The sequence below is a fragment of the Varroa destructor genome, unplaced genomic scaffold (genome assembly GCF_002443255.2).
Source record: "Varroa destructor unplaced genomic scaffold, Vdes_3.0 BEIS01000003.1, whole genome shotgun sequence".
Taxonomy (NCBI): domain Eukaryota; kingdom Metazoa; phylum Arthropoda; class Arachnida; order Mesostigmata; family Varroidae; genus Varroa; species Varroa destructor.
The window spans coordinates 43,163,309-43,190,733 of record NW_019211456.1 but is presented as its reverse complement, the minus strand read 5'-3'; the positions used below and the strand labels follow the sequence as shown (position 1 = coordinate 43,190,733).

General features: G+C 41.0%; 1 protein-coding gene across 5 annotated transcripts in view; it reads left to right on the top strand.

The window, feature by feature from the left end:
- LUBEL (Linear Ubiquitin E3 ligase) overlaps positions 1-24,698 on the top strand; it is a 73,122-nt gene extending 48,424 nt beyond the window's left edge. For 4 of the 5 annotated variants that reach the window (XM_022800055.2, XM_022800056.2, XM_022800054.2 and 1 more), the window contains 5 exons: positions 326-559; positions 1,692-1,805; positions 3,274-3,425; positions 10,366-10,531; positions 24,422-24,698. In XM_022800055.2, coding sequence (XP_022655790.1) covers positions 326-559; positions 1,692-1,805; positions 3,274-3,425; positions 10,366-10,531; positions 24,422-24,472 — 717 coding nt within the window. In that variant the 3' untranslated portion in view covers positions 24,473-24,698. The remainder of the gene's footprint in view (positions 1-325; positions 560-1,691; positions 1,806-3,273; positions 3,426-10,365; positions 10,532-24,421) is intronic. The other variant, XR_015324484.1, reaches the window with a different exon arrangement.
- Positions 24,699-27,425: the final 2,727 nt, after the last annotated feature.

The window sequence follows — 27,425 nt, the reverse complement described above, 5'->3', positions numbered from 1 at the left end:
ATGTATTTATATACCAGCATTCGTTGACGGAGGTCTCTATTGGATCTTAGAAATACGGTCGCCTCAGGATCAATCAAGCACTCATAGACAACGTTAAATTATGTAGACACAATTCTTACTTTGGTGCACTATATGGCGAGTTGATCACGGTAGATAGTCTATGTCAGTCGCCATAGGCCGTTGGTTTGCTATGTTAAACTGGAATATTTATGGTTACTCGATGAATGCGCAGTACGAGCGTGCATGCACGAGTCGCATACAAGTATGTGAACGACAACTTACTACTAATCATTAATGGTATTCTTAAATTATCTGAATATTTCAGTGGCGGACAGAACATGAGTCAATGTCATGCGACGAATTCGTCGCGTGGTTATCTCGTGAGGAGCCAGACTCAGCCGAAAAGGCCCTGGAGACATTCTTCGAGGAAAACGGAATTCAGTGTCCAGCATGTAAATTTCGCTATGCTCTTTCTCGTGGCGGCTGTATGCACTTCAAATGTCTTCAGTGCGGATTCGACTTTTGTTCGGGATGCAACCGGCCATACAAACATGGAGATGTGCGTCACTTTAGGCTGTTTGACGTTGGGCATCTGCATTCTAACGTAATGTCTGTCAGCCATCCCCCATAAATACGATAACTCTAGTGGCTAACACTTCTAAGGTACACACTATAAAGCAAGATCATTGAATACTAATAGTTTTCGTGTACCATCAAATAGCATTACTTACAGCTTCTGTATTTTTTCAACACTTCGACATTCTTGATCAGCTGAAATAACCCTTATTGGGTCATCATCGAATGCAGGACGGACGCGAGATCATTGCAACAACAGAAAGAACAGTCACCTTGCTATTGGCTTAGCTATAAGAGTTGTAATTTCTTTTACCGTAGACATTTAAGGTTGGATAAGGGTACTCTAAGAAGAAAAAGAAGGCAGCTGTGCATAACATCCTGTGCTTTTTAGGTTTTGCTCGTATATCAACACCTGCCTCGCATCATATTTACATTTAGAGAATAACCTTTTCCGTGTTATTGTTTGTAGGAGCACGAAGGCCGCACTTCGTATTCTTAGAAGCTTTGGTGATGGGGGCATGAACTTTTTGCTCATTTTTCCATGATGGGAACAAGGCACGAACTTATTTTGCATACAAATGAGAAAAATCCTAAGTATTCGCTGTTAAAATGAACGTTTAACTAAGCCTTTCTGTGATGCTTAATTCGCAATACTCCAGTTAAATATGGCTCACGTTGCTAACGATACCTCCTACATGTATATTCGTGTATTGTTCCATTAGCTTTTTTCTGCTCGAGGTTGTGTTGCAGTGGTCTTGAATAACACACCTTCACCTATAGTTGTGCTATGAAAAGCCATAATCTGTTATTGAGTGTTTCTTTAATTTGTACCGTTTCCGATAATGCCAAATGCGCAAACCCGTTCCTAATTACGCGGCCGATTATCTAACGGTAAAACAATGCGGCAAGCTTAATGCGGCTTCGTCTATAGCTTCCAAATGACAATAGTATATTGACTCCCAGGCAAACATTAAATGAACTTACGTTAGAAGTTAGTAACTGTTAAGAGGACTTGCTTATTTCGTAGTGATAATCCTTCGTGTTGTGTGAATATATTGAGTGGCTAAGGTGATGGCAGATGCTCTGACGTCGTTTACTTCTTGTTTTTCTTTTAGAAATGTGGTTTTTCAGTTACCTGTTCCCGAATGGGTCTCCACGCTCATCATCCACGCAATTGTCTCTTCTATCTGCGTGACAAAGAATACGACAAACTTGAAGCTTTACTGAAGGTACAGTGCCGTCGAACTCATACATTCCTCATACGCTGATAACTATAAGATAACCGTTAAAGACCCCGAAAGCGACCCAATCGTTTGCGTAGATAAAATTAGCAATGCCGCAGACATGAGAAATGCTCGTTAATCAGCAGAACGGCTCGTTTTGCGCGCACAAAGATAAATCCAATGCAGATATCGTAGAAGATGCCATACTAATCGAATGCCTCAACGGAGCTCATGGTACGAACAGCGGTAGAACGTTGGCGTAAGCTCATTCGAGAAGTTACCATTTTTTTTATCAGGTAAATTTTCTATACCTCCACTTTCGTTGATACCAGCTGACCGTATCAACTTTGAAATAACATGACAATAATGGGTAATACTAATCATGCAGTAATAATAGAGTTTATAGTGGAACTAACGTAGCTTTATTGTAACACACCTAATTATGTCAACTGGGCTAATCATTTGTAGTCGGTAAATAAAACGCAAAAGGAAATATAGACGATACTTATATCAAACTTGTAAAGCCATCGTCTGTGCGACGGAGTGTTACCACGAAGAAACATAAACGCATGCGCTGTTATGAGTCTTCGGTTTACGAACTTGATACGAAAATTTCATATTCATGTAATTGACTCATTTGCCCCTCCAGTTCGTGGCTAAATCCAATGGACAGTTTTGCTTGAGATTAGACCAGCAGCTGGTTGCCGGACGTCGGAAAAAGAAGGCATTCCAAATGTCGTTCGCTCGATATCTTCGCCGGTTTGCGTCTTACTCAGTCACACAACTTCAGCTTCAAAAACAAGATTTGTGATTTAGGCTGACATTTTTCACCTAGTATGTTGATGCAGCAAGCAAAGAGATTAGTTATTTAAAAAAGAGAAAGCTTCTAGAAAAGAAATCACCATAAACTGGCACGGTGCCGGGATGTTTGGACCTCTTGCCGATACACGGACATAGATTAATTTAACCCATAAAGAGAGCAAGTCGTTAATATAGTAATCAAGCATTAATATACTGCACCACCAATATAGGACATCAGGCCACATTCGAAGGGCATTACAGTGCCTAAGGACTAATAACCCTAGTGAACAGCGCTAAACTTCAATTAGCGGAACAGTTCGACGTCATGTGATCATGCTTGTTTATCCGCCCCAAAGGGGCGTGGGTTCGACGCTCTTCTCCCATTGAAGGTCATTTTCTTGTCCTGCTTCTAACGTCCCCTTGTTTTGTGTTTAAATGCGAAAAAAGAAGCTAGTGTTAGGTTAGACAATTGAGAAAAGTACATTGCCAGATTCGCTGGAAGTTCTATAATGCTACAGTTCTAGGTCAGGAGTAGGCCTTTCATGCTTGAGTTGATGCACCTGTCGTTATAAGAATTATGAAACAGTCGGAATGCTCTATGACAATCATGAAGTATGCAGCCCAGAATTATATTTTCTGTAGTAACGATGTTATCTATTTAATGCTAACGCAGGACGCAGGCGTACCTCTCAGAAAAGACCTACCGCCAGGCCAAGAGCAGCAGAAACAATGCCCTGTTCTTGAAACAAAGGAGACAGCACTCGGCGGATACAAGGATGGCATCTGTGGCAAGCAGGTTGAACCTAAAATGGCAGGAGTTTGCAGGTTCGTCTCTGGCATTGTCTCTATTCAATCCGTCTCATCGTGTGTGTATATATATATATATATATATATATATATATACGCTAGGTGTATGCACTTGGCCCGATTTAAAAAATTGCAATCATTCTAATTAGATATTCTCTACTAGATTTTTCCTGTAGAGGGTCGGGATGGGTGAGTGGTTGCCAGAATTACGTTAGAATGCGAAGTTTTCTGTGCAGCACGCGTCTTACGCACGTAGATATGCACGTACTGAACTGCTTATGCAAACTTTGTTCAACTGAGAGAACGCGTCTCCAACCTCGCCATTAGTTTAATAATATTTCGTATCTCTTCATTGAAATACAAGAAAAAAGAGTGAAGCGGAGCCATAATCGTTCGTATCGTAGGTTCAACGGTGGAGAGAATTCTTTATATCGTCACTCTTGTACCGTTATCAGTAAAATAATGAAGAAAATAAGTCCTGCAGATAGCGATTTAGTTAGTATGCGTTTACACGATAGGTTTCATAGTATTAACTCAGCCCGTTACCAGCTATTTTGCTTTGTTCGCACCATGTCGGTTCAATATTGCTGTTGTTATTATCCATAGACGAACAGTAATAGCAGCAGCATCGTTTAGCCTCCTATTCGGGAACGTAGCTTGTGGGTATGGGGCGGACCGAAAGTATGGCTTATTACACCTTTTGATGTCATGATGCTCTATACCTCCTGCTGTATATGGGCATGTGCTGTGACAGAAGTAGTGACGATTTGACTTGACTCTGGCTTTTTTGCGGTGCCGACGAACGGCCTAAACTTCCTTCTGCTCTTCTATTTTCGCCGACCATGTGGGCGTTCCTAGGGCTTGCGTCATCAGAACTTTCGTCACTTCATCTTTGCTTACAAAAACGGTGGCAGCCAGTTAAGCAAGTTAACGTTAGCGACAAGCGCATGCTTCGAGACAGCGGATTTGTTGGTTGCGGGAAAAAATTAACCTAAGAAAAGGCAGTTGACAACTTGCTATTCTTAAATGCTCAACCAAGACGGAAACGATGCTGGCGTCGATAAGAGGAGAGGAAGCGTCAAATACTACCTAGTTTTAGTTACTACTTAAGTTTAAAAACGTTGAAAAACGCTTCATCGAGACTTCTATAGATTAAGTATGATGAGGTTTGGAGAACGAACCCCTTCGAAGATTTCGACTACGTGATCGCATTGTTTTTTTCCTATGAAAGGGCGTTTAAATAAAGTACTCTCTGATTTGATCGCAATATGTTTTAGTTGACCTATACTCAAGCTAAAAATGGCGTATCTACGCGTTCGTCCCGTACTGCATACCAAGTTAACGTGAGCTTAAGGGTTTTCCACGTATTTTAGACATCCACTCATTAAATCTTTTCGCCTGCCTAAACAAGTAAAGCAAAAAAGTGGTTTTATCAACCTAAAAGATGATAAACCCTTGTTTGCCGACAATGGGTTATCTTAAGAGAAAGCTCGCGGACATAATGAATGATATAGATGTTTTGTCTGTCAAACTAATATTCAAATCAGTGGGATCGTTATGCTTGAATGATGCTTGTGTTTTCCGTGAGGGCAGATGCACCTGTCATATCAATCTTGTAAATCAATTAAACGAATCCGTCGGTCATCGTTACTGTAGCATTACCTTTTGAGACAGCGTAATAGTTCCTAAAAAATGTAGCTTCCAAGCAACATTTAGGAATGACGCGATAGTGATACTCGTTGGCTCATTCCCGAGTTATTCATCAACCATCAGGGCAGACTCAACCAGTTACACGATAGATCTTTTAGCCTTCAACATCTTCTAAATAACATCCGTCAATATCTTTCCGAGCAATAAAAAAATCGATTTTGCAATTCACACGTAGAAACTTTTATATCAAAAAGGTATAGCTTCGTACAGCTAAATAAGGTTTTTTGCTCTTGGCGACTTCTCCAACGCTCCGGGAACACCTCAACGGAACAAAATGAAGTACGCGCTTGGCCCCATACCTAACAGCCTTCATTTGGCCAGACGTTGTCGGCATATTCGCAGCAGAGAATCCTCCCATAAAAGACATTTGTTCTTTCCTCGGTCCACTTCAACACTCTCGTGTCCCGAGTCATGACTGCCATCATTTTCATGTTCAGTTTCGTATTTTCTCGGTGTCTGGCTTTTTAGCGGCAGGCGCAAGCTACTCTATCGCCTCTTACATCTTCCGCTTTTTGTGAGAAATACGTTCGCGTTGATATCCGGATTCTAACAGGCGACTTACGCAAAGCTGGTTTCGAGCATCGATACCGGCTCAGCCATTACTAGGACCCTTTGTTCAGTTTGCCGGACGCCACCTGATAGCACTCGGCTGAAAAAAGGAGCGAGCTAATCTACTATTACTTTAAAAATTCTGCATCACTGATAGAATACTAACTGGATAATGAAAATATTAGCAGTACTATTTACAATGGAATTACACATGACATAGCATTTAGAACGAAAGGTAGAATTACCTACTGTCATGTATTTTTCCTGTATTTTATAACGGAATTGCCTTTGCGAGAATATGCGAGACAAAACGTTATCACTTAGATAGCTTCCGTAATCTACTATAGAAAAATGATTAATTTTATTTTCCCTTGTATAATGGCCAAAAATCATTGTCCTTCAAGCCAGGAGTTGACTCGTTAGGGCAGTTATAACGATTTCATTCAACACTTATTGTTAACACTATAAGGCTCCTGACGAACCAAATGCGAATCCTATTTGAACGCATCAGAGCGTTATTAACTTCACTCGCGCTTATGTTCAACTACAGGAAGGACTTTCTTCATGAACACGACCATATGTGGGCAACTAAAAATCGAAGCGAAAACGGTGTTTTCTGCGTAGCAGATTGAGAACTTGAAGTTTTGGCTGCGTGGCTGCGATCTTTCCACTACGTGAACTTATACCTCAGATGAGCGTACGAGACTCGCAGCCGTTCTTACCGTGTGAGAAGCGGATGTAGGCGTCTTTACCATAGGTTCCTAGTATAGGAAAGGGTTATTCCACGACCTGAGCAGCAAACTTCTATAATGTACCTATACGCTATATGTAACCAGCCCAGGTTTCTATTTTGTGTTAAGTTTCTACCGTTCACTGCAAGCGTTGTCGGTTAATGCCAGTCAGTATGGCTACAATCTTCAATGACAATATAGGCTTGTCGTTATTTCTAAATAAGGGATCTTAAGAGGATTTCGCAGACTGCGTAGCTGGGTGACGCATCGAGAGACGAGATTTCCGAAGACCTGGAATCACAGGCGCTTGATTCCGATCGAAGCGGGTCAATTAAGTTATTACAAATAGTTTTAATTATATTTGGCATTCTGCAGGTGAGACGAGAAAAAAAAGCTATTTTTGTGATTTTGAAGGAAGTCAGTGTTTGTCACTTTGTTAGAGAACAAGTACGAGCTTGAAGGTAGGGCTGAATTAAAACATGTTTCATTTATCAGCGACGCTACTTAACTATTCCACAACCCTGAATGGGACAGCTAACAATCAACAAAAGGACAATTAGGACAAAGGGAAAACAAATACGGTGAAGAGATTACTAAGCTTGGCATTACGATGACCTGAAAGTCGTTATTTTAGAAAACTTAGGTCAATTGCCGCTTTAAACTAAACGCTGAGATACACTGTTTAGTGTGAGAAACATTACCCTACGGCTAAATCATGAAAATACATTTTGCTGTTCCTAAACAACGTCCAGTTAAAGAAGCGATACAAAAAAAAGTGAAACTTCCGAAGTTATAATCTAAACCAAAGAAGACCGGCCAACGTTAATTAGGAAGCAATACCTTGTTGTGCGCAATACTATATAAACCTATTTTAGATGTGTATAATGTTGCTCAGTGATTTGATCATTTCCGCCACCCAGTAACTATCACTATCTATGACGCTTTTTCTTTCTAGTATTTGAATCCTGTTGTAAAATATTGATTATTTTAATGAAACGAAATGTGTATCTTTCTACCAGAACTAGATAATCCATGTGATATGATGATATAAGCAATTTATAGCAATATCTAGAAAAGCGAGAGGGGGAGAGAGGAATAGCTTGCACGAAGAGCCTTCGTTCACCATTTTCAATAGGCGGAGAAAACCCGAGGGGTTAATACTATAATTTCGTGAGGTACGGCGAATAGCTCCCGCTCATCCTATTTTTGCTTATGATTGGCGAGCGAACGATCGAAGTACGCGTTCAGAGTAATATAGGTCGCGCGTCGAAGTAATAGCGACTAAGAATGCTTGCCGAGAGACGCTGAGCTCTCGGGTACTTGTCGCTTCGCTTACCATAACCTTAATACGTATTATCATCTCGCAAATGACAGAATTCACGTATTTTCATACAAGTGTAGAGCTTCTCTCGACTGCTGTTTTTTCCCTCCTGGTCTTCTTTAAACATACTGAAGAATACGTAAAGAAAATAGTGGGTGCTCTTATAACATAGCACAGATATTCTCTCTTGATAAAGTTCGCTCTCCAGCCTCATCTTACTTCCTACGCGATTTAGCCCTATCGTTTTTCAGACTCAGATATGAACTTTTCATTTAAAAACTGTTAAGCTTTCATAATTTTAGTTCTTCTGCTAGCTTGTTGTTGCAGCTTGTTGTTGCAGCTCGTTGCTGTTCTCAAGCAATCTAAGAGCGAGTTTTATGGGCTGTCCCGTCATCATCATCGATGTTTCCCAGCTTTTGTTGAATTTTTCAAACTCAGATCTCTACCTAAGTTTATGCTTTATAACTTGGACGCCCTTATGGTAGACACAATTTAGTAGAGTAAGTTGCAATTCGCAGAATTTTTCGTCGCTGGCAACTATGATCGCGAGCGAGGACATCTGCACTTTGCAACGACCTCACTATTGATCCCTGTTTCTTAATAGGCCTAGGCCAATTTATCATGCCCTACAAACATACGTTTTGCTATTGGCTCAAAAAAGACATACTATTATTTTGTATGTTAGTCTAAAAGAAGCGAACCCTCATACGCGAAAGAGGAGGTTGTCATGTATGATAGAGGTCATTCAATAGAGGTCTTTACGATGCGCCATGAGTTGTTACACAGAACTTGCCATGTGCTGGATTACGTACTGTACGAACCATTTAATTTTATTATTTAGCCACTCTGGTCAAGTATCATAAACTAGACGCTGGCTGCTTGAGATAATTCTATGCTATCTTGCCAACAAGATGTCGCACTTAAAGCTATCTCCTACTACATTTGGTGACTATTAGTATCACATCGACTGTCCGCTAACTATTTCTGAACAAAGTCTGACTGAACAGAGTGCATCTCCTTCTGCATCAAACGTATTAAATATAGCTATTAATTAATTGGGAGAATACCTGCAGTTAGGGCCTGTGCATTTTCTACGTTGAATTCTCGCGGGCTTATTTTACGCTATACCTAGCTGTATCTGAAATAGGTAGCAGCAGCAGCAGCAGCAGCAGCAGCAGCAGCTGCAGCATCTTTAGTCTCGACAACTCGTCAATCGGTTAGATAGTTAAGACATCAACAGAGGCCATTTGTACATTGGACAAATTATAATTTAATACTAACCCTTTTGGATCACATTTCTGTAGAAAATAGTTTTTAAAAATACACTAGGACCACCTTTCGTTGGGCGTTAAATATAGCGTTCCTATAGACGTAAGGATTGGGCGTAGCTTGCCAAATCAACTATCTATAGTTTTTCTTATAGTCGTCTGTCTGATCAAGCAATTCCTGCACTTAGGTCACATTCAGTTTCATGCTTCATGAATCAATTATTGCTAAGAGGATCGCAAACGATTCTATTAACGCCTTTAATAACAAACTTCGTTTTTTGCTTCCTTCGTTCGGCTAAAGCTTGGCGAAATATCATGGGCTATCTTACTCTCTCTATTTGTATGTATTCACCGTGCATAGGCACCTGACTACGTGTATGCAAGCATTATTTCACGTGTTTACATTTATAACATTTTTACTGTTTAGACCCCTAGGTCTGACAACGGTACCGCTCGTACCGAAGGGTGCAGCTCGGATAGGTGTGGCGACACATCCAGCTCCCGCTTGCCCCTCGGAGGAGTGAAAAACCATAGTGAAGCTGTGAAGATAATACTGTTGATCTCGCAGAGCCATGAAACGAATGTTATTTTTATTGTTGACAACTCCGCGTGGGATTTACACGAGTCTATCAAATAAACATTACTACTAATTTACATTTTTCATTAGAAAAAATAAGTTTACCAGGTCTACAGTAAAGAGAAATGAAGTTTCACTGTGTTGAAGCATTAGGTCACATGCCCTTGAAATATTTTTGTAATTTAACTGATATTTTCAGAATTTATTACCAGATAATCATATTGTTATAGTGCACTAAACTGCTGTGTAGCTAACGTTCTAAGTATTTAGCCTTACGAAAAACGAATATACTTTAGTATATTCGGTAATACATAAGAACGGACGATGCCAATGGCCACCTCGTCAATGTCGCTCACGACCAACGAAACGAACATGATAGTTTATTGGAAAAAAGCTTTTATCTCAAGGTGGAAACTGATCTTCTCGGAATGAATTTCTAGCGATCTGTCCAGCCTGACCGTTTTACGGGTCGTTTTCGGTCCAACAAAAAAACAAGCGAAAGGACACAGACGTAATATAGCAGACGAAATATTTTGTTTGTTGATGTTGAGTGCTGGTAAAAATGATAACATTAATTTTTCGTCTGCTAGGTAAGAACACCTCTATATCTATCTGTGCAGTGACAACAGAGTTCTTCACGGACTGGGGCATCGTAGCTTCTGTTTGGTTATCAAATATAGCAGTTAGGTAATATTATATCTTAGCCTTCACTTCAACTTGGAGCTGTAATTCATACAACTAACACAAAAATTTTCGCTCGCAGAATATGACTGTAAGGTAATCGAGTAATTTTATTTTACAGGAAGCACTATATCGAGCACCTGGGAAATCTGATCTTTAAGCATAAGATTGATCCGTGGCCGATTCTTGAAAGCGAAGAACTTGAACTCTGTATCCGGCGGGCCAACATGAGGCTGCCCTCAAAGTACCAACTTACGGATGCAGTCTACAAGGACCTCTTACGGAAAGTATGAGAATGTATTAAAGAAAATTTAACGTGCCTATCCTACTTGTCCTTCCAAGTCGGATTGTTATAATCGTGCTGAATAGGTGACATAGTATATATCTACAATCAGTCGAAACACTAAGATATAGACTAGTACATTAGCCATTTTCCGCTTTACGCGTAGGCTTCCTTAAGTTTTCTTGAAGAGTGAATTTGCTAAAAAATTACGTAAGCCTCTAACGCCTTTTAGTAAATATAAATTACTATAAATGGTCACGACATAAAAAGTCACATAATATTAATCAAGTAGGACATTGTGAAATAGCCCTAAGATCCTTACTAATGAATCTAAAAGCTATGACACCTTTGGAAGATATGTGTACGACTATCCAAATGCAGGAAACACTGTTCTCTTGTGCGTGCATAACTCAACAGTGATCTCAGATGTACATCTTGCGATTTATAAGGCACTGAACTGCAAACCCGTTTCTGAAGCTAATTGGTGGTGGGTTCTAAGATAGGAGATCACACAGATGACGTAAAGTCTCAAGTGTTGGCTGAAAAGCAAAGCTAAAAAAAAAAAAAGCTGGCCTAGAAGGCCACGAATTGAATTCAGTAGAGCTGTGCATTCAAATAACAAAAGTGGTCTCAGAGGTCTGACCAACCCGTAAAATTAAGAAGAGACGGTAGTGGTTCGTTTAAAATACTCATGCCAGCCCAATAGACCATGAATTGCATGCGTGTCGTAGCTGTACATCCAGATCGCAGGAAGATTCAGATTAAAGATCTCAGAGGATCGTAAACCTAAGAGTAGCGATACTGGCTCTTCAAAGATATGCCCCTCACATTCATAATTATGATATTATTATAGATAAGAGGTTGTACTAAGTCTAAGTTAACTAGCCATATCAAAAATTGATTCATCCAAAACCTCCACTTATATGTCACAGATATATCGAAAATGATTTCTGCAATATTTTCTTTCATTTTCATTGTTTTTTATTAAAAGAAAAATAATAATTTTTACTGCTCAGTAAGTATTTCGTTTGCTTTTGCTAAAAAGAACGCGGACCTATCTTACTTACGCGCTATCGTTGCTTGGAACGTTTAGGCATTGTTTAGATTAATTTTAAGCGCCGTTAATTATTATAGTGGACTCGACTAATGTTAATTTTCTAATGTAATTTACGTAGAAATATTAGCCCTGATTTCGAAAAATCAGTTTTCTGACTCCGCGACTTCTGATGACATAATTTCCGTCAGATCTGGTCACCTCCACATTGATCTTAAGATTGCAATCTCGCCGATCTCCGGTATCGGGAACGTTTGCGTCATTCACATATTGTATTGTCGTTTTTAAGGCTTTTTTTGCCTAATGTCTTCACCAGTTTTCGATCAACCTCCGCAGCCTCGTGGTTTTCACGAAACAAGAGCTTAATTACTGAGCGTCAACAGTAGAAATGTTTTCCTCTTGAATAAATAATTTATAAAGCAAACGTAACCGGTTTTATTCACAAGTCTGCAGAGGGCTGCCAGCCAAATTTCGTCTGCTTGCGACGCGTAGTTCAAAAATCCGCCGTATAACGGCCTAATATTGTCCCCCAACCTCATATATACGGCGATACGAAATCCTAGATCGCAAACGAGATCGTTTTTTCCGGAGTTGTGACAAATATTTGCTCAAATCCATTTGTATGACCGCACCTGCGGACGATGCGTTGCTCGCTACGCGCTTAGGCAGTACAGAAGATGAAACTACCTCAATTTGGCCAACTACGTGTGGAATCCTACGTACAGGAGTAAATAGCGAAAAACTAATACCAGGCAGATTTGGACGAGCCGCGCGGCGGGCACTGTATTGGGGGAGAAAGCCCCAGCTAAATAACTCCAAGACTTACGTTCATATCACGACGTCCGATCTTCCTGGACAAGAAGATATCACTTTTATGAACAGGTCAAATTTGATTGGCATATAATGGCTGCGTTCTAAGGATTTAGTGGTGATTATTCATCACAAGACGAATCGCTGACAAGAATAATTTCGAATAAGTTACCTGTAACTCATCGACTCAAACCAGAATTGCTGAAAATCGTGCATTTATTATATGCGTTTAATGGGTAATGCCTAGCTGGCGTACAAGATCAGTGGCGGTAACGAATCTTCTAAGCGTTTAAGATTAGACTATACATAAATACAAAACTGGTCGGCCATAGCGAACATGGATATATTCTGTATGCAGTTCTCTATATGGATACTTTCTTTAGCGGTAACAAAGGCACCAGACGAGATGCAGACGATGTGTAGCAATACGGAGCGAGCATGTGCAGATGCATGAAAAGATAGGTTTCAAATGCTCGTCTGTTGGTCAGTCTACGGAGTATTGATTGACAGTATAAGGCGAATCGCAGAAAAAAAGCTATATATAATACAGTAAGCAAACACTACATCACCTGGATGTGTCCGCCTTTGAAATGCAGATTGACATTACCAGTGTCCTACCTAATTTACTTTAGGCATTGATGTATTCCTAGTGAAATTGAAGGCTACGCTTGCAGCAGTGCCTCGTAGATAGATCGTCGGAACGGCTCAAATATTCGAACCTATGCCAGACACCGTTGCAGGTATACCAGCTTTTGAATCAAAATGCGTTTACTTCTTCTTAAAAAAGGTTCTTTGTATGTTTTGCGACAACAAGCCCGGTCCATCAGAATAACAAACGACAACGTTATCGACGTACGAATCTCAAGGGCACTTCTATTGTGTATGCATCTTAACCGTTATAGCCTATAGCATCTGGATATCATTCGATAACAGGCTTCATTCATCTAAAATGTACGGAAAAACGCTCGCTAAGCCTGTTACCAAAGGCTTCCATTGAGTGTGCTCGCTGGTTTAACTACGAGGTGGCTACCTCCATTAGCAAACCGCACTATGAAAATGTACCAGTGAGTGGGAATAACAGCAAACTATATCAGCCCTGTTTCGGTCTGAGCTCGCTCACCAGGACCCGGGGTGCTTAGCCTGGAACTCGTATTACGACCGTCACGAACAAGTATCAGTTAAAATGTCAGCTTGTGTATTGATTCTTAAAATATTTTCTTTTTTTAAACATAAATATCGTTACTTATATAAGGAAGTGAATATTCTGTTTAAGACGCTAAAACACACAACTTTGTTTTACTTTGCTACGGTGATCGTGTTGGTCCTCAATCCCTCGCTAGTAGGCTGTTTCTGTTTTTTTTTTTACCTCCGAAAGGGTGTCTTCTCGCCAACTACTGCAGCGGCCGCTTAATCGGATCAAGCTGTACTCAGATCTATTAGCAGACAATCGGCAAATTACTTCAATAATGAATGCGTATGTATATATAGCCGATGTTATATGGCTATACACATATATACACGTGCATATATGGCACGCAGCTAAGCCAAAAGAATCGATCCTTCTTCAGCACGACACAAAGTAATATAAATGCATCCTGATCAGTAGAATCGAACAGAATTTCCACTGGCAACAGTATCCTGAAAAATCATTTGCTTAAGGCCATCACATGAAGATACAGTTGGTTCGCTGACGCATATTGCTAGCCAAATCAATCACTGCTTTACAATTCATTTAACCAATCTCAACATATCAGACATGGTAAGCTTGTCGGGAATATAAAAAACGTTTAGTAATTATCCAAGGGTTTCATCCAGTAACAAAATATAGTACGTTACTTGTAACGAGCTAGGTAGACGCTTAAACACGTTTACAGTCTGCCGTTCATCTATGAATAAAAATTGCTTTGCCATTGGCATTGACGACCGTTTGTCCGTCTCAGCTAAAATCGTTGACCTCACTTTTTTAGCTGGCAATCACGTCGTGTATAATAAGTACAGACCGAGACTGGGCGCAACCTGCCATAGCGGAGACGCACCAGGGAGCGCAGACGTTGAGCCACTGTAGATGACGATGATACCTCGGTCAGGTGGATTCGTTACTTGCCACAGAAGCAGACCTTAATGCAGAAACGGACCTTTCGTCGAATTGTGAACGGTATCACTCTGGCTCGACCGTCTGTCGCTGTACTGTCCACTGACGACAATCAGCCAGCAAATCAGCTAGGCGCACTGCATCATTGTGCGATGCTTTCAGCGCTTTTGGCGGCACATCATCTCCGCTTTTTTCTCTTCTATATTCTTTAGTTCGTCATCAGTTCGTTGCCGCTACCATTTCGTATTCGTGAGCTCTTTCTAGCTTTCTACATCTGCATTTGGCCAGCTTCGTTTGGCTTCTGCCCGACGCTCATCGGCTGACGACGAAGTAGGGACGCAAGTGTACGCCGACCGTCCAACAGAAGGCTTTTCTCGTTCTCTCTCTCTCTCCCTCCTGCGAATTCGCACAGCTTGATGAAGCCAGCCTTTTCGGCGCGGAACTTGATGATAATATTGATGGTGACAATGATGATGGTGATGACCATGATGACTGTTCGTTGAACTTCGTCGCCGTTGTCGTTATTATTGTTGTTTTTGCTTCTGCTGCTGCTGCTGCTGCTGCTGCTGTTGATGCCAATGCATATACTGAACGGCTGCAGAAATACCATCAGCTGAGCCGACTATAAAGGCTGTACCCACTGAGATTTCAGCCGGTGCACGATCTTTACTAATCGAATGGCACAAACGCACTGAAAAAAATTGTGGGCTGAGTCGAGTCCAAAAAAATGCGCACCGCTGGTGCGGATGTATCTTCTCCAGAAAAAAAAAAAAAGTATTTTCTGCATGATGATTCGTTGGTAGCCATGATGTCGACATGTCTTAGAATACGTCTAAAAATTTCAGTAATTCTCATTGCTCAACTTTCATTGTGCACGAGGTAGGTGACCTCACGAGAAATACACTTCGCTGAGCCTCAATTGTATGTTGATGGAATTTGTACAGCCATTAACAACGAATCAATAAATATTTGCGAACTCGTTCAGAGCGTCAGCTGGCTGATAGCTGCAAAGGCTCCTAGAGCCTTTCGTTTAGGCCAATGATCTACTGTAGACATAAATGCACTTTTTGCAACTGATCGCATTTTACACTTCTTTTTTTTTTTTACCTGTAACATAAACAGTGTTAGATAATGTCATTTTCTTTACTTTTTCTCTGAGTACATCAATCACCGCAGCAGACGGATGAACAAGCGTACTACTTTCTAACGGTGATAAGTGCTTATTTAAATTGCTATATGCTCTGTACGCTGCCCAAGAAATTTTCAGTTCTACCAAAAAAGTGTCATGAAAATCCTCGTTCGCTGAAGTATTTTTGTCGAAGTTCAACGTTGCTCATGATTCATAATCAGGAGCGCCATCGGATGCGCGCACCGAATCTGGGTAATCTCGGGATGGAGTACCAGCAAGGTGCTCCACAGGTAAAGCCGAACCTGTTGTTGTTTTCCACTATCGACACGCATCACGTACCTGAATTTAAATTAAAGCAGAAAACTTTAGGTCTTCTGGGCTCATTTTACCTAATTCAGCCTCTGGGTACGAGCTGAACCCCAAGCAGTTTTTTCAATGTTTGACTATTGGTAACATATAACCAAGACGTAACACACAAGACGATAAAACTGAAAGCGCAAACGTTTCAAACTTGTAAGCTCCATCTTAAAAAGCCTAGTAATTTTTTTCACACGATACATACTATGATCCTTAACATTTGTAAATAATTCGCCGTCAACAGAACATTTTCTCGTTTGAAGTAAATTTGTGTATACGTACATAAACATATCTGAAGATTTGTAGACGCACTCGTTCACTAAAACAAACCTCACGAATCGGGGAACTAAAATGTGCTTTTTTGTCGATTTTTGTCGAAGAGCTGCGCGCAAAATATATGCAATATCTACATCACAGTCGGGGATGATCCTGTTTTTACGATAGTTCGTAAATTTGCCGTATTAGTCTTCAGACGGTTTTGTGAGATAAACCGGGAAATATATGAAGTCGTCCTGATACTAGCAACGAGTTCTGACTTAACAATTGACGTTCGGTACACGTTTAATCAAGACTTACATTTTATACAGTAATGTGTGTATATAGAGTCCTGATCATTCTTATATAATTACAGCGTTTTTAAGGGTTTAACTCGTCAGAGGAAGCAAGTTTTGATCCATTTTTCATGTGTTGATCAATCTGTGTTGTCAAACGCATAATTCGAGGAACCTAATTTCTAACGACACGGTCATGCATAACTTTAACACTTTTTTTTGAGTGAAGGCTGTTATTTTTCCTATCTACAGGGATAACGGGTATGTGTAATGCGCGCTCGTTATCTTTGTGGCGACCAAGTAACTTAAACCATTGAGTTGTTTAACTCAATGTAATTTCATCTTTACAGCCATGATGTAATAGGATGGCAAAGTACCCCATATCTATGTCATATAGATTCATAGTGTTCATAGTGGGCAAACTTAACTTTGAGTCTACTTAGCGGTATGGAGGTATCGTATATCGAGTAATAAATATTTAATTTAAAGATGAATTAACGGCAAGATACCATTGGTATCAGCAACATCTGGCATTTCTTTCGTTAAGCGTTCTGTACGAAGTTTAACTATAACTAGTGTTAGGAAATTAAGTCCGTACGTCTATCCTTTTTTCCAAGTTCTGTTAGGGGTCATCGATTTAACTTCACATATCTGTGATGTTACGAAACATGACGTACTCACAACTGGGTACGTTTTAGCTGTGCAAAGTGAAACTTATCTAATGCATTTTCAGTATCGAACCTTGGCTATCCATAGGTGAACCGGTGACTGCAGTCACTCCAATGCTTTAAAGTCGCTATACGTGACGGAGATACGATGTGTCTTAATAGCTGTTGTCCCTAATCGACTAGCTTGACTTCTCCCTACCAAGAGTATCATTTCTAGATTTTACTAGGCCTTAGACAAAACTTATCACGACAGACGGGCATCGAACGCGCTTATTGGACAGCCGGCGTACATGAAATATAACGTGAATATTGCCATTCTACCCACTTCAAGCATATATCAAACACCGTCGCTGAAATCATGAAGTTATTTTCGAGAATTCCTTGAAAGTGCTCACACCTCGTCACATGGCCTGTATTCGGGCTTCATACACATTGATATTATTTATAAGGTGAAAAGAAGGACCCATGTAAAGTTCGCACAACGCTGTTGTGTAACAGCAATCAGATGCTGCTAGCTATAGAAAGACGAGACGTCCTTAGATCCTCAGAGGGATAATTCGCCGCTTCCTGTGTTAAGGATCGATCCTGGTATTGACACTTGCTGATCGATAACCTCATTGAGTATAGATGGTGGTTTGTCTTAATTTAATATTTCATATTAGTGCTTATGAAAGAACTAAGATGAAAAGATGCGTTTTTCATTACATGTCCTAGCCTTCGCCCGATCCGACACTTCAGGGTTTCACAGCTACCGATCCAACAACAATAACTATTAAAACAGAATTCCTATACATTCTGTTTGGTACAATAGGATACAGAACTTTCATATCTATTCCAACAAACACAGCTAAATGTATATCGTGAAGCATAATAATACTTTATTCCTGCTCATTTACGATGTACTTTACGTTCTTACACAAGAATAATTTTCTTAGGTCATTGTACCAGCATCAGCTGAAATGACTCGTATCTGAGTCGGCCTCGCTTTCACTAGAAGACTGCCGTGTGATATTTTTTGTTATGAGTCCTCGTTTGTTATTTGAATCTATGCTAAAATACTGTTTCGCATATATCCGCTGTACTAAATATCCATAGTATTATTTATTATCGTGCAGCAGAGGTGACGATGCGACGTATCACATATCCTCCTCTCTCTTCCCCCTTTCTCTCTCTCTCTCTCTCTCTCTCTCTCTCTCCCTTCCTCTTCCCCCCTCTCTCTCTCTCTCCCCCTGCTAATGACACCTCACAGAATGTATAGGTGTCGCCAAATGAAAGTCAACATGAAAGCCTATTTCTGTTTGTGTGAAAAACAAGATATTAAGAAAGATCAAAAGATACATACATATATACACACACGCACACGCACACGCACAGAGAAGCGCTTGCACGGCCGTTCAGTTAAACTTCTACGTTTTTTTGCATTTTGCCCCGAAAATCGTGATCTCTCGACGCTCGAAATGCTTGAGTTGATAGACGCCGCCAAACTAAAATGGGGTCTCCGAATTTGTCATCATTCTTTTTGCTTTGCTGTTTTTGTTGTTGACGCTGTCATGGTTGCGTTTTTATTGTAATGGTGTCATTGGCAGACACATTCAAGATCGATGGCGCATGCAGTCAATCAAAAATTTGCCTAAAGGTCTGCTAGGGGTGCTGCCTAGCAAAACTAGACTTTTCTAGACTGTTGACAAAACAGTACTACCACTAATACGGTGATTATGATCAAATATATATAAGGTTGCAGCAATCATAAAGAAAAAACAGAGGTTTTTTTTTTCGTTTGATCGGTACACAACCGACTTGAATTTAGACACGGGGAACGGTGTAGAGAAAAACACCAGTCCAAGATCAATTCAAGTATTCACGGGAATCCTAGACCTATTCGAAAAACCTATACGCCAAGCGCCGTTCGACGGCTAAATAAAGACTCCAGTTATTGCTATGTTTCGTCTGTAGCTTGAGCTGTACTCAGGTATTATACTTCCAAGGGACGTGCAGTGAGGCTACATCTGTTGCTTCCATACGAATCAAGACAGAAAATTTATCCGTGCATAGGTTCGCGTAGGCTGAGTAACGTGCGCCCGTCGAAGAGCCTATTCTCTTTGAGTATGCTCGAACTGTAATTTGGTTGTCTTTCAGTCCGCTGGTTCGAAAGCCTATTTGAGTGTTGTAGATAGCAGAGGCCGATCACTGGATTGGCCAACATGATTCTGTTGTACCAGCTCTCGCGTCTTCAGTTAAAACAGATAAACTTTACACTAGCTTTTCTTGAGCTTTTAATAGTCTTGAGTCAAGATAGATACAATTTATTCAAGATGGATCTGGCTCATAGTGCGATGGTTCAAGTGGAGGGGATCACAAAATGACATATATCGAAAATGAGCAGAGGATTTATCCGTAATGGCGCCACGTGGCCTAATCTACGAGCATCCAACTGATCTTCGACGCTAACGCCATTATCAACTAGGATAGCCGTAGTACATAGATTCTTATTGTAAAGCAATGTAACCTCTCCATATTTAACAAGTAATGGCGTGGGGTGCCGTTATATTAAAAAAAAAAAAGCGTTTTGTCTCCAGTCCACTATATGTTTGGAGTGTCTCACTGGCGCATTCATTCTTCCCGCTTCAATGGACGTTGCTACCGAAACCGCAAGGTGCTTACGGGCTTGGTCTTCTATCGGTGAAATCTCCATCTTTGTTTCCTTGGTATTACTAGCATCATTGGTAGTTTCTTTTCCGTCCCATCGTAGCGGTTCCTTTCAGTTTGCTAGGTTTTCTAACGATATTTGGGGAAGCGGCCGTCATATATAGCATGTAAGTGCGTACCATCCGTATGAGTAGAGCCTGCAACGTTAGTTGACTGCCGCATAAACAGGTTAACTGTCGTCCTTCAGTCCCTGCCTTGTCATTTTCAACATTGCCCGCTTTACACGTCAACCGATTTTCGACTTATACAGGCATTCCTCGCTGTGGAAACACGTTCTGCTGGAAAAATGTTCGTAGGTAACTGTTGGCATGGTCGCGGCCTGTCTACATATGGGAAGAGTCCACGTACTGCCTTAAAGAGCGTACCTTGTTGTACTTCGATGTGTCTATTTTGAAATCGGTGTCTTCCAACTCCGGAATCCGGATGCGCTCTGTCCGATCCGCAATGATATTAAAATGTACGGCAACATATACCCTATTTTTTACATCGGCATACGATTGCTCATGGCTAATTTAACGAACATCAGAGCTCGAACTATAACACTTGCTTGCGACATTGGCGATACGATCACAAGAGATATCTTCTTGTCGGAACAAATAGCAACAGGTTTGTTTTGTCAACACCTGGTTTGAAGGATATTGAAAGAGCCGTCGTTTTTTCAAGAAACGTAAATATACAATGCAACTCTGGAAAGGCAAGAAGGAGTAACTTAACCGATCTGAACCAAGAATTCCTTATGTAGATTGTATCTTCGCGCAAAAAAGAATGACTCGCCTCCATATCTCATACAATTATTTAATAAAGGTAGCTTGATAATACACAACGGGTTTCTCGGCAACGAAACAAGTTACGACCTGATTACCGGATCCGATACTAAAAATAAGCACAGTGTTGTTGTCATCAACAATTGCATTATGTCGAGTCGTTACGCGTCTACGTATAGTACTATAACAGAAGATCGCTATGTAGTGTTGCATCAGAGGGTGGATTAAACTGTTGCAAGGTAACCCTCAACCGATTCAGCCGGCCAGCCTCAAGTGATTCCGTTTGCATCTAGTAGCATCAACAGCCTGTAGGATGAAAGTGACAACGACCATAATGTATCAGGCGCTATTGTATCTCCTAAAGCAACAGCAATAAAAACAGCTGGGTACCTATTTTCTGCTTGGAGTCAGTGGAGCGCCCGTGTCACTTCTCGCAGCGCCAGCGCCGCAATAGGCGCTGCAGTCACAAACCTCTTTTTTGCATTAGACACACGAATCAAGCGTACGCATTGGGTCACCATTGGATCATTGGACATCATTGTCGGATTTCAGTAGTCGTACTGAGTCCGAAGTTGAGTCTCTAGTGATACTGACTGACTGGAACGGAACAATATAGCAATAGCAACGTTATTTCTTATAAGAGATATTGTCACCATGATCGTTTACTGTGATCGCGTATACATCCAACCGTAATGATATCTTATCGTTTATTCCTATAAGCTGGATTCATTTAGACCCGTGCTCAGTGCAGACGAATTTAGAAACTCGAACACGAAATATAACGAACTTTATCACTGATTGGCAAGCTATGCACACCGCTACAGATGTCTAGGGCAGACCTATTAGAGCGTTCGCTTAATTTTCGCGACGGCGATTCTGTTCAGCCAACTGGAAGACCACTATGACACACTGAATTCGCAACTTTGGTTTGAAGTAGTGTTTTGTAAAAAGTGTTTTCTTAATGTTAATGTGGCCTTATAGGCTCTGATCCGGTTCCGGAACTAATAGAATAAACAATGTCTACAATGGACAAGTGATTAATAGCATTTTCTCTCAGTTAAAGCTGAGCTCGAATAAGGCGTTGAAATCTCACAACGGACGAGTGTTGAGGACGTCGGTTTCTTTTGTATTTTTGGATCGAACATAACCGTGCTAGGGTCTGTACTTGAGGAGACTGGACAAACTATTTTGAAAGACGTCCAGTTAATGAAATGCTTGGATCTCATCGAACTTTTAAACGTTCCTAGCTTCTGATTCTGCACAAGTTCCACGGGACTCGATAAGGAGAAATCAGACTAAATGACGTCGTACTGAAAGTGGCAAATTTCGGTCGACTTTTCTGCTGACCTGTTCCTAATAAGGCCGCTTAAAATGCCAAAAAAAAGGTCGACCATTTTTTGCGGTTTGTCACAGTTAGCTCCGGAGCTAGCGAAATATCTCATTGCTCTTATCTTGTTACGCCATAGACCGAACACCCTTTGAGTTAATTCAGTAACTTGATAAAGGAAGCTGCCACTTCAGGCGAAGGATTCCTTAGTAGACCTATCTTTTACGAAATTTTGTTGCGGATTAGGAACGCAATGGCAGCACAGATTAAATATCCTATCGAAAGTAGTCGGTAGTTGAACTAACTGATGCTTCTGTCTTAAATTTATTCAATACCAGCGATCGATCAACGATGGTTCCACTGCTATATTCACAATGGCGCTCTTCATGAAGTGGGCACTCATTGATAATTTACGAACATATACTGTGATTTCATTGAATAGAAACGCGTCAGCTTTCGAGTTAGGATTTAGACAAAGAAGAATCGATCTTCGTCTGCAGAGAGCGATCTATCTATCATCGATTGAGAGAAAAGTCATTTTTTTTTTATCATTTTCTTTCAAATAAAACGTATAGAGCTTGTTCAATACCCATACCATTGACCTTTAGCAAGTAATACATACGAAAAATAGCCTAACCCCAAATCAGTATCGCTCTTACTGTATGGGGACTTCTAATTTGAGCATCTAGCGACACCACAAAGCAATCAATTGCGTCACAAGTACATCGTGTTAAAAGGTATACATCTTTTGTAAATTATGTAGAAAGCATGTTTAGGAGAAGTGTCCTAACATTAATGTGACTATGTAGACATCGTAGATATTTTTAACAAAGTTAGTTGAGCCACTCCGCTCACATAATTCCCAATTGCATACCCTCGAGCGCTGTAAACGCAAAGCTTTTAACTGCTAGAAGCGAATTCAAGCATTCGGATTAGACATTTGGCAAAATTTAAAACATTATTAAGTCGAAGAGGTCCATACAACCTGCCCGACGTTGTATAACGTGAGGTGACCACTGCAAATTATGTAATTGTCATGCAGTTCCTTCGGCCTATCCATATAACCATTTTTCTGGAGGTTAAGAGGGCTTACAAATGCTTCAGATGGTCACGATCACTCATCATAGTTACCTTTCGGTCGAGTGTTACCAGATAACAGTTTTGGTTTAGGCCCAAGAAGACTTTTTTCAGATAGGCTACAACAGGTCATCGTGTACCATAATCGCTCAACACCAACTTGCGCGTACTTTATATTTATTACTTTACATAAAGAGACATATCATAAGCAGCAAAGAAGAACTTCATTTCTTACCCAATTTACATTGCAGCTTGGACATGTAGTTCATTTCTGTGAAGTACAGCGTTTAACACTTCTCATATTATAATCGAAGAGAAATAGCACATCTCTGCAGTTTACATATATATAAATCTAAGTGCTTCTAAAGAGTGTTCTTTACGATCCCAATTTTACTTAAAAAAAAAATAGGCCCAAAATAGGCCTCAAAAATGCTTTAGTCAATCAATCTGAGTGGTTCCATCAGCGCAACCAAGCGGCTTTCTGCTACGGGTACTACAGATAACAACACCCCAAAATACCATATGACGTCAACTAGGCGTTTATCAGTACTTAGCATTCATATGCCGGCGGCTAGGCGCCTACGACTGCAATCGCATAGACTACAATCCTACATATATATGTTTTTTTGCTAATCTGATTGCACGGACGGAGGTGGCTAGTTGTTGGCCGTAACGGCTTTACTTGCCGACCCACGGGAGGGAAAACAAGTTTTGGGGGTGCTGAAGGCGTAAAGGGTGACAATAGTAGACGATACTCGCCGTTGCCGTTTCAACTGTATATATATTTGTGCGCATATGGCTATGAGTGAGTGAGCGCGTGTCGGCGTGTGTGGCCTGCGTCACCCTCTTGATTCTCGAACTTTTTTGCACGCACGCTTGCGTTGGGTCGTTTTACGTTGCTGTATGGTGTTCCCCTCTCGACGCGTCGCCCTCCTTTATTAGTCCCACATATATTTTTTTGGCCTGTCCTTTCTTAGTTTCGCAACTACTATTGCTACGAAGATGATGACAACGTCTACTCGTAGAAGTTGTAGTATCTAACCACGACCACGAAATGCACGAATCGCGGTGACGGAGTTGCTCCAAACGTTCAGCCGCAAGCGACAACAGCGCTTCAAGCACTCCGCTGCGCTGGCGCCGAACGGAAGAGTGAGCCGCATCGAAGTAAACGCGTTCTAAAGAGCGATCTGAGGAGCGATTTTTGTGCGTCTTTCGGGCGGACGTGCGCTGCTTGCCAGTTCGTTTGGCGTATTTCGCATTTTTTTCTCTCGTGTTTCGGTTTTTCTTTCCCTTTTGATTTTTTGAATTTCTCGACATCTTCTTACTCTTACTATTTTCTTTGCTGTTACTGCTTTGCAGATCGTCCGCGAAGACATCCCCCTGGATAAGGTCGACCCTAAGCAAAAGTAGATAATTTACTTGACAGATATCTCTCTCTCTATATATATAGCTGTAAAAGAGATTTGACGACACACCGTTTTTAATAATGTCAATACACACAATTTATGATTATTATAAATATTTGGAGAAGGATATTTCATATGACTAGATGTATAAGCAATAATATTTGACGACACACAGTCCAACTGATGTTTGTATTGCTATATCTATATAAATCTAGTTTTTTTTTTCCATGCATTCGTATTTGTACGCAAGTAAATTAAATTAGAACTTTAGTGAACTTGTTTATCTGTTAAATTTCGAGGCCAGAAAGCCTCTGAGGTATCAGCCGACTCACGGATGCACTGAACCGTTCATTATTGTCGGTAGTTTTACCTAGGTAAAAATAGAGTAACGAATACCTTCCCTGTGGGACAAATTTTACAAAGACCAGAAGGTTGTAGCTGTTGACAGGCGCCGTTTCTAAGTAGATACTACATATGGTTGAAGTTGTTCTGTGATACGGCTACACATCGTTGTACTAATCGGAATCATTGAGTATCTCTCAGGTAGATCAGACATCTCCGCCATGTTCGTGTTTAATAGATTGTAGATGAGGCTTCATAAGAGGTTTATTTTATCCGTTCGTTATCAAACAGAACGTAAACTGTAGTTCCCGCCCTAACAGACAACAGAGATCATTGCGAATAAATCAAAAAGCATCTATTTTACGGAACCACATTGAAGTCGGGGGCGCACATTAGACCCAGTATGTCGTTCCGTATGCCTCTTCTCCGTACGTGTTAGGAATTGAAAAATGAATAGCAGAAAATTAATTATACTGTTCAATTGGTTCTCTGTTTCGTAGCAACTGAGCCTACGTCTCATTAGCTCAAACTATATCTGTATACACTAATTTATAAAAAATAGTATTTGTTTGTTAGCTAGATTTTACTTACCGTCCCAGCGATGCATCACTCACTCTCTTAAAATGTATCGTAAAGTTTCCTGTTAAAACACTCGAGCATATGACGTAAGTTGGCGGAGTTCCCCTATGATCTCTGAGTTAAACGGCATCAGCCAGGCAGGTGAAAGGTATATCTAATGCCAAACGAATGTACGCATAAAACCTGTCTCTCACGAGCCCTCACGAATGTACAAGGCACTAATCTATGAAAAAAAATCTACACATTCTCTCATATTCTCGTTATTATGACCTAATGAAAACAAGTAAGTCGCACAAGCCCAAGGGCAAAGGATATGTGTCGTTAGTATTTCTGTATGTTGTCTACAATAATTATCACGAATTTCGAATATGTTTTAGATTTGATTTAACAATATAGAGATTGATAGATCACGGACAAACTTTTTCTACCTTCGTAGTACCAAAGATTAAAGCTACTTGGGAGAACCCAACAACATCTAGTAAACCGAATGTTCCCTCTCGATTTTTCGATGACGTATGAGCTATGAGGATGGGAGATAGATGGTAACAAGCCCTGCAGTAAATGTTCATCAAACAACGGAAATTGATGCATTCCTCAACGAAGTTACACATATATAGCGATTAATTCGACCACCCAGGTGGTTACTAATGAACGTGTTTTGCATCTCAAGCGCAACCCACCCTGAGTTCCTAACTACTACAATTTTTAGGAATTTTACTTTACTCTCTTAATCGGGAGACTATCAAAAGCGCTAGCCGGAAAGCTCAAGGACATTTTGTTGCCTGTATTTTTATCAGGCGTTCTTAAGCAATTTATGACCCAATCTCGACGATGGATTCCTGAACCAATGACTCTTTTCGCCACGGACGTATGTCTCTATTAACTAACAGGTTGGCACCTTAATCATATCAACAGCAATCGCACAGTTTGTTAAACGACGGTATACCAATAGCATTTGCCAGCCTTAGTCCGCAAATGATCACATACACATTGTACCCGTTTCATTGGAAGCAAAACAATGAAAGGACGAACTTGTGCTCCTCTCTAAATTTGTAGTCAAAGCGTCGTCATGGTCTCATCACCAGATCCATCACCGGTATCAATCATGACAATTATCGGACACCCCTTTACCGCGAGTCAAGCCCTACTGCCATCGTCGAGACCACGACGACGACGACGACGACAACGACCATGAGTTATCAACAGTGCTTCCTTGTCGCATGTCTTCATCTTCGTCGTTGATGCTTCGATGAACGCTTTGTCAGTATGTGTCAGTTGATGTATCTCTAGAGAGATCTGTATGCATGTTTTTGAGCTGACTGTCACTGACTATGTTTTTCACCCATTTCTTCGTCATCATCACCATCAGCCATCGGCGCCTGAAACCGCCCAAGGCATCTCGTAAGACACACAAGAACGACGCATCTCCGATCAAGCCAGCCAACCTTAGCAACGAACGGGCAGCCACGCAGTGACAAATCGCCTAAGCAGCCAAGTGCGCACCAGTGCTCGCGGTACACTGCCCGGCCGCTTCCTTCCGCCCCCCGCCACTCAACAACAACCGGGATTAGATCTCTGAAATGAGTGGATGAGATCAAGCATAACGCTACGTATTCAACAGCTAGAATCGACAGCTGGTAGTTGCTATTCGAATAAGCAGAATTGCTATCGAGTTTTTTTTGCCATAGATGTATGTACATAGAGGCGGTATCGACTCGCATTGACTACGACACTCGCCGGTCTGGCGTGTACCTGTGCAATTCCGCACCACATTACATATACAGAGTTATGTATGTATCGAGACGGGTAGGTATACCTCGGGGCGAGACGACCCGTCACGACTTGCGCCCAACAACTCGGCAACCTCATCATCATCATCTCTGGTATCGTATCGAACGTCGGTGTTCTAGAGGGTGGTAACGGACTACACGTCGTCACCGGCGGCGGCGATAGCTGGCGCAGTGAATTTCAACACGAAAAAGGCAGACAAGACCCCGGGCAGAGAAAATGGGGGAGGCAGAGGAGAAGCCCAACAC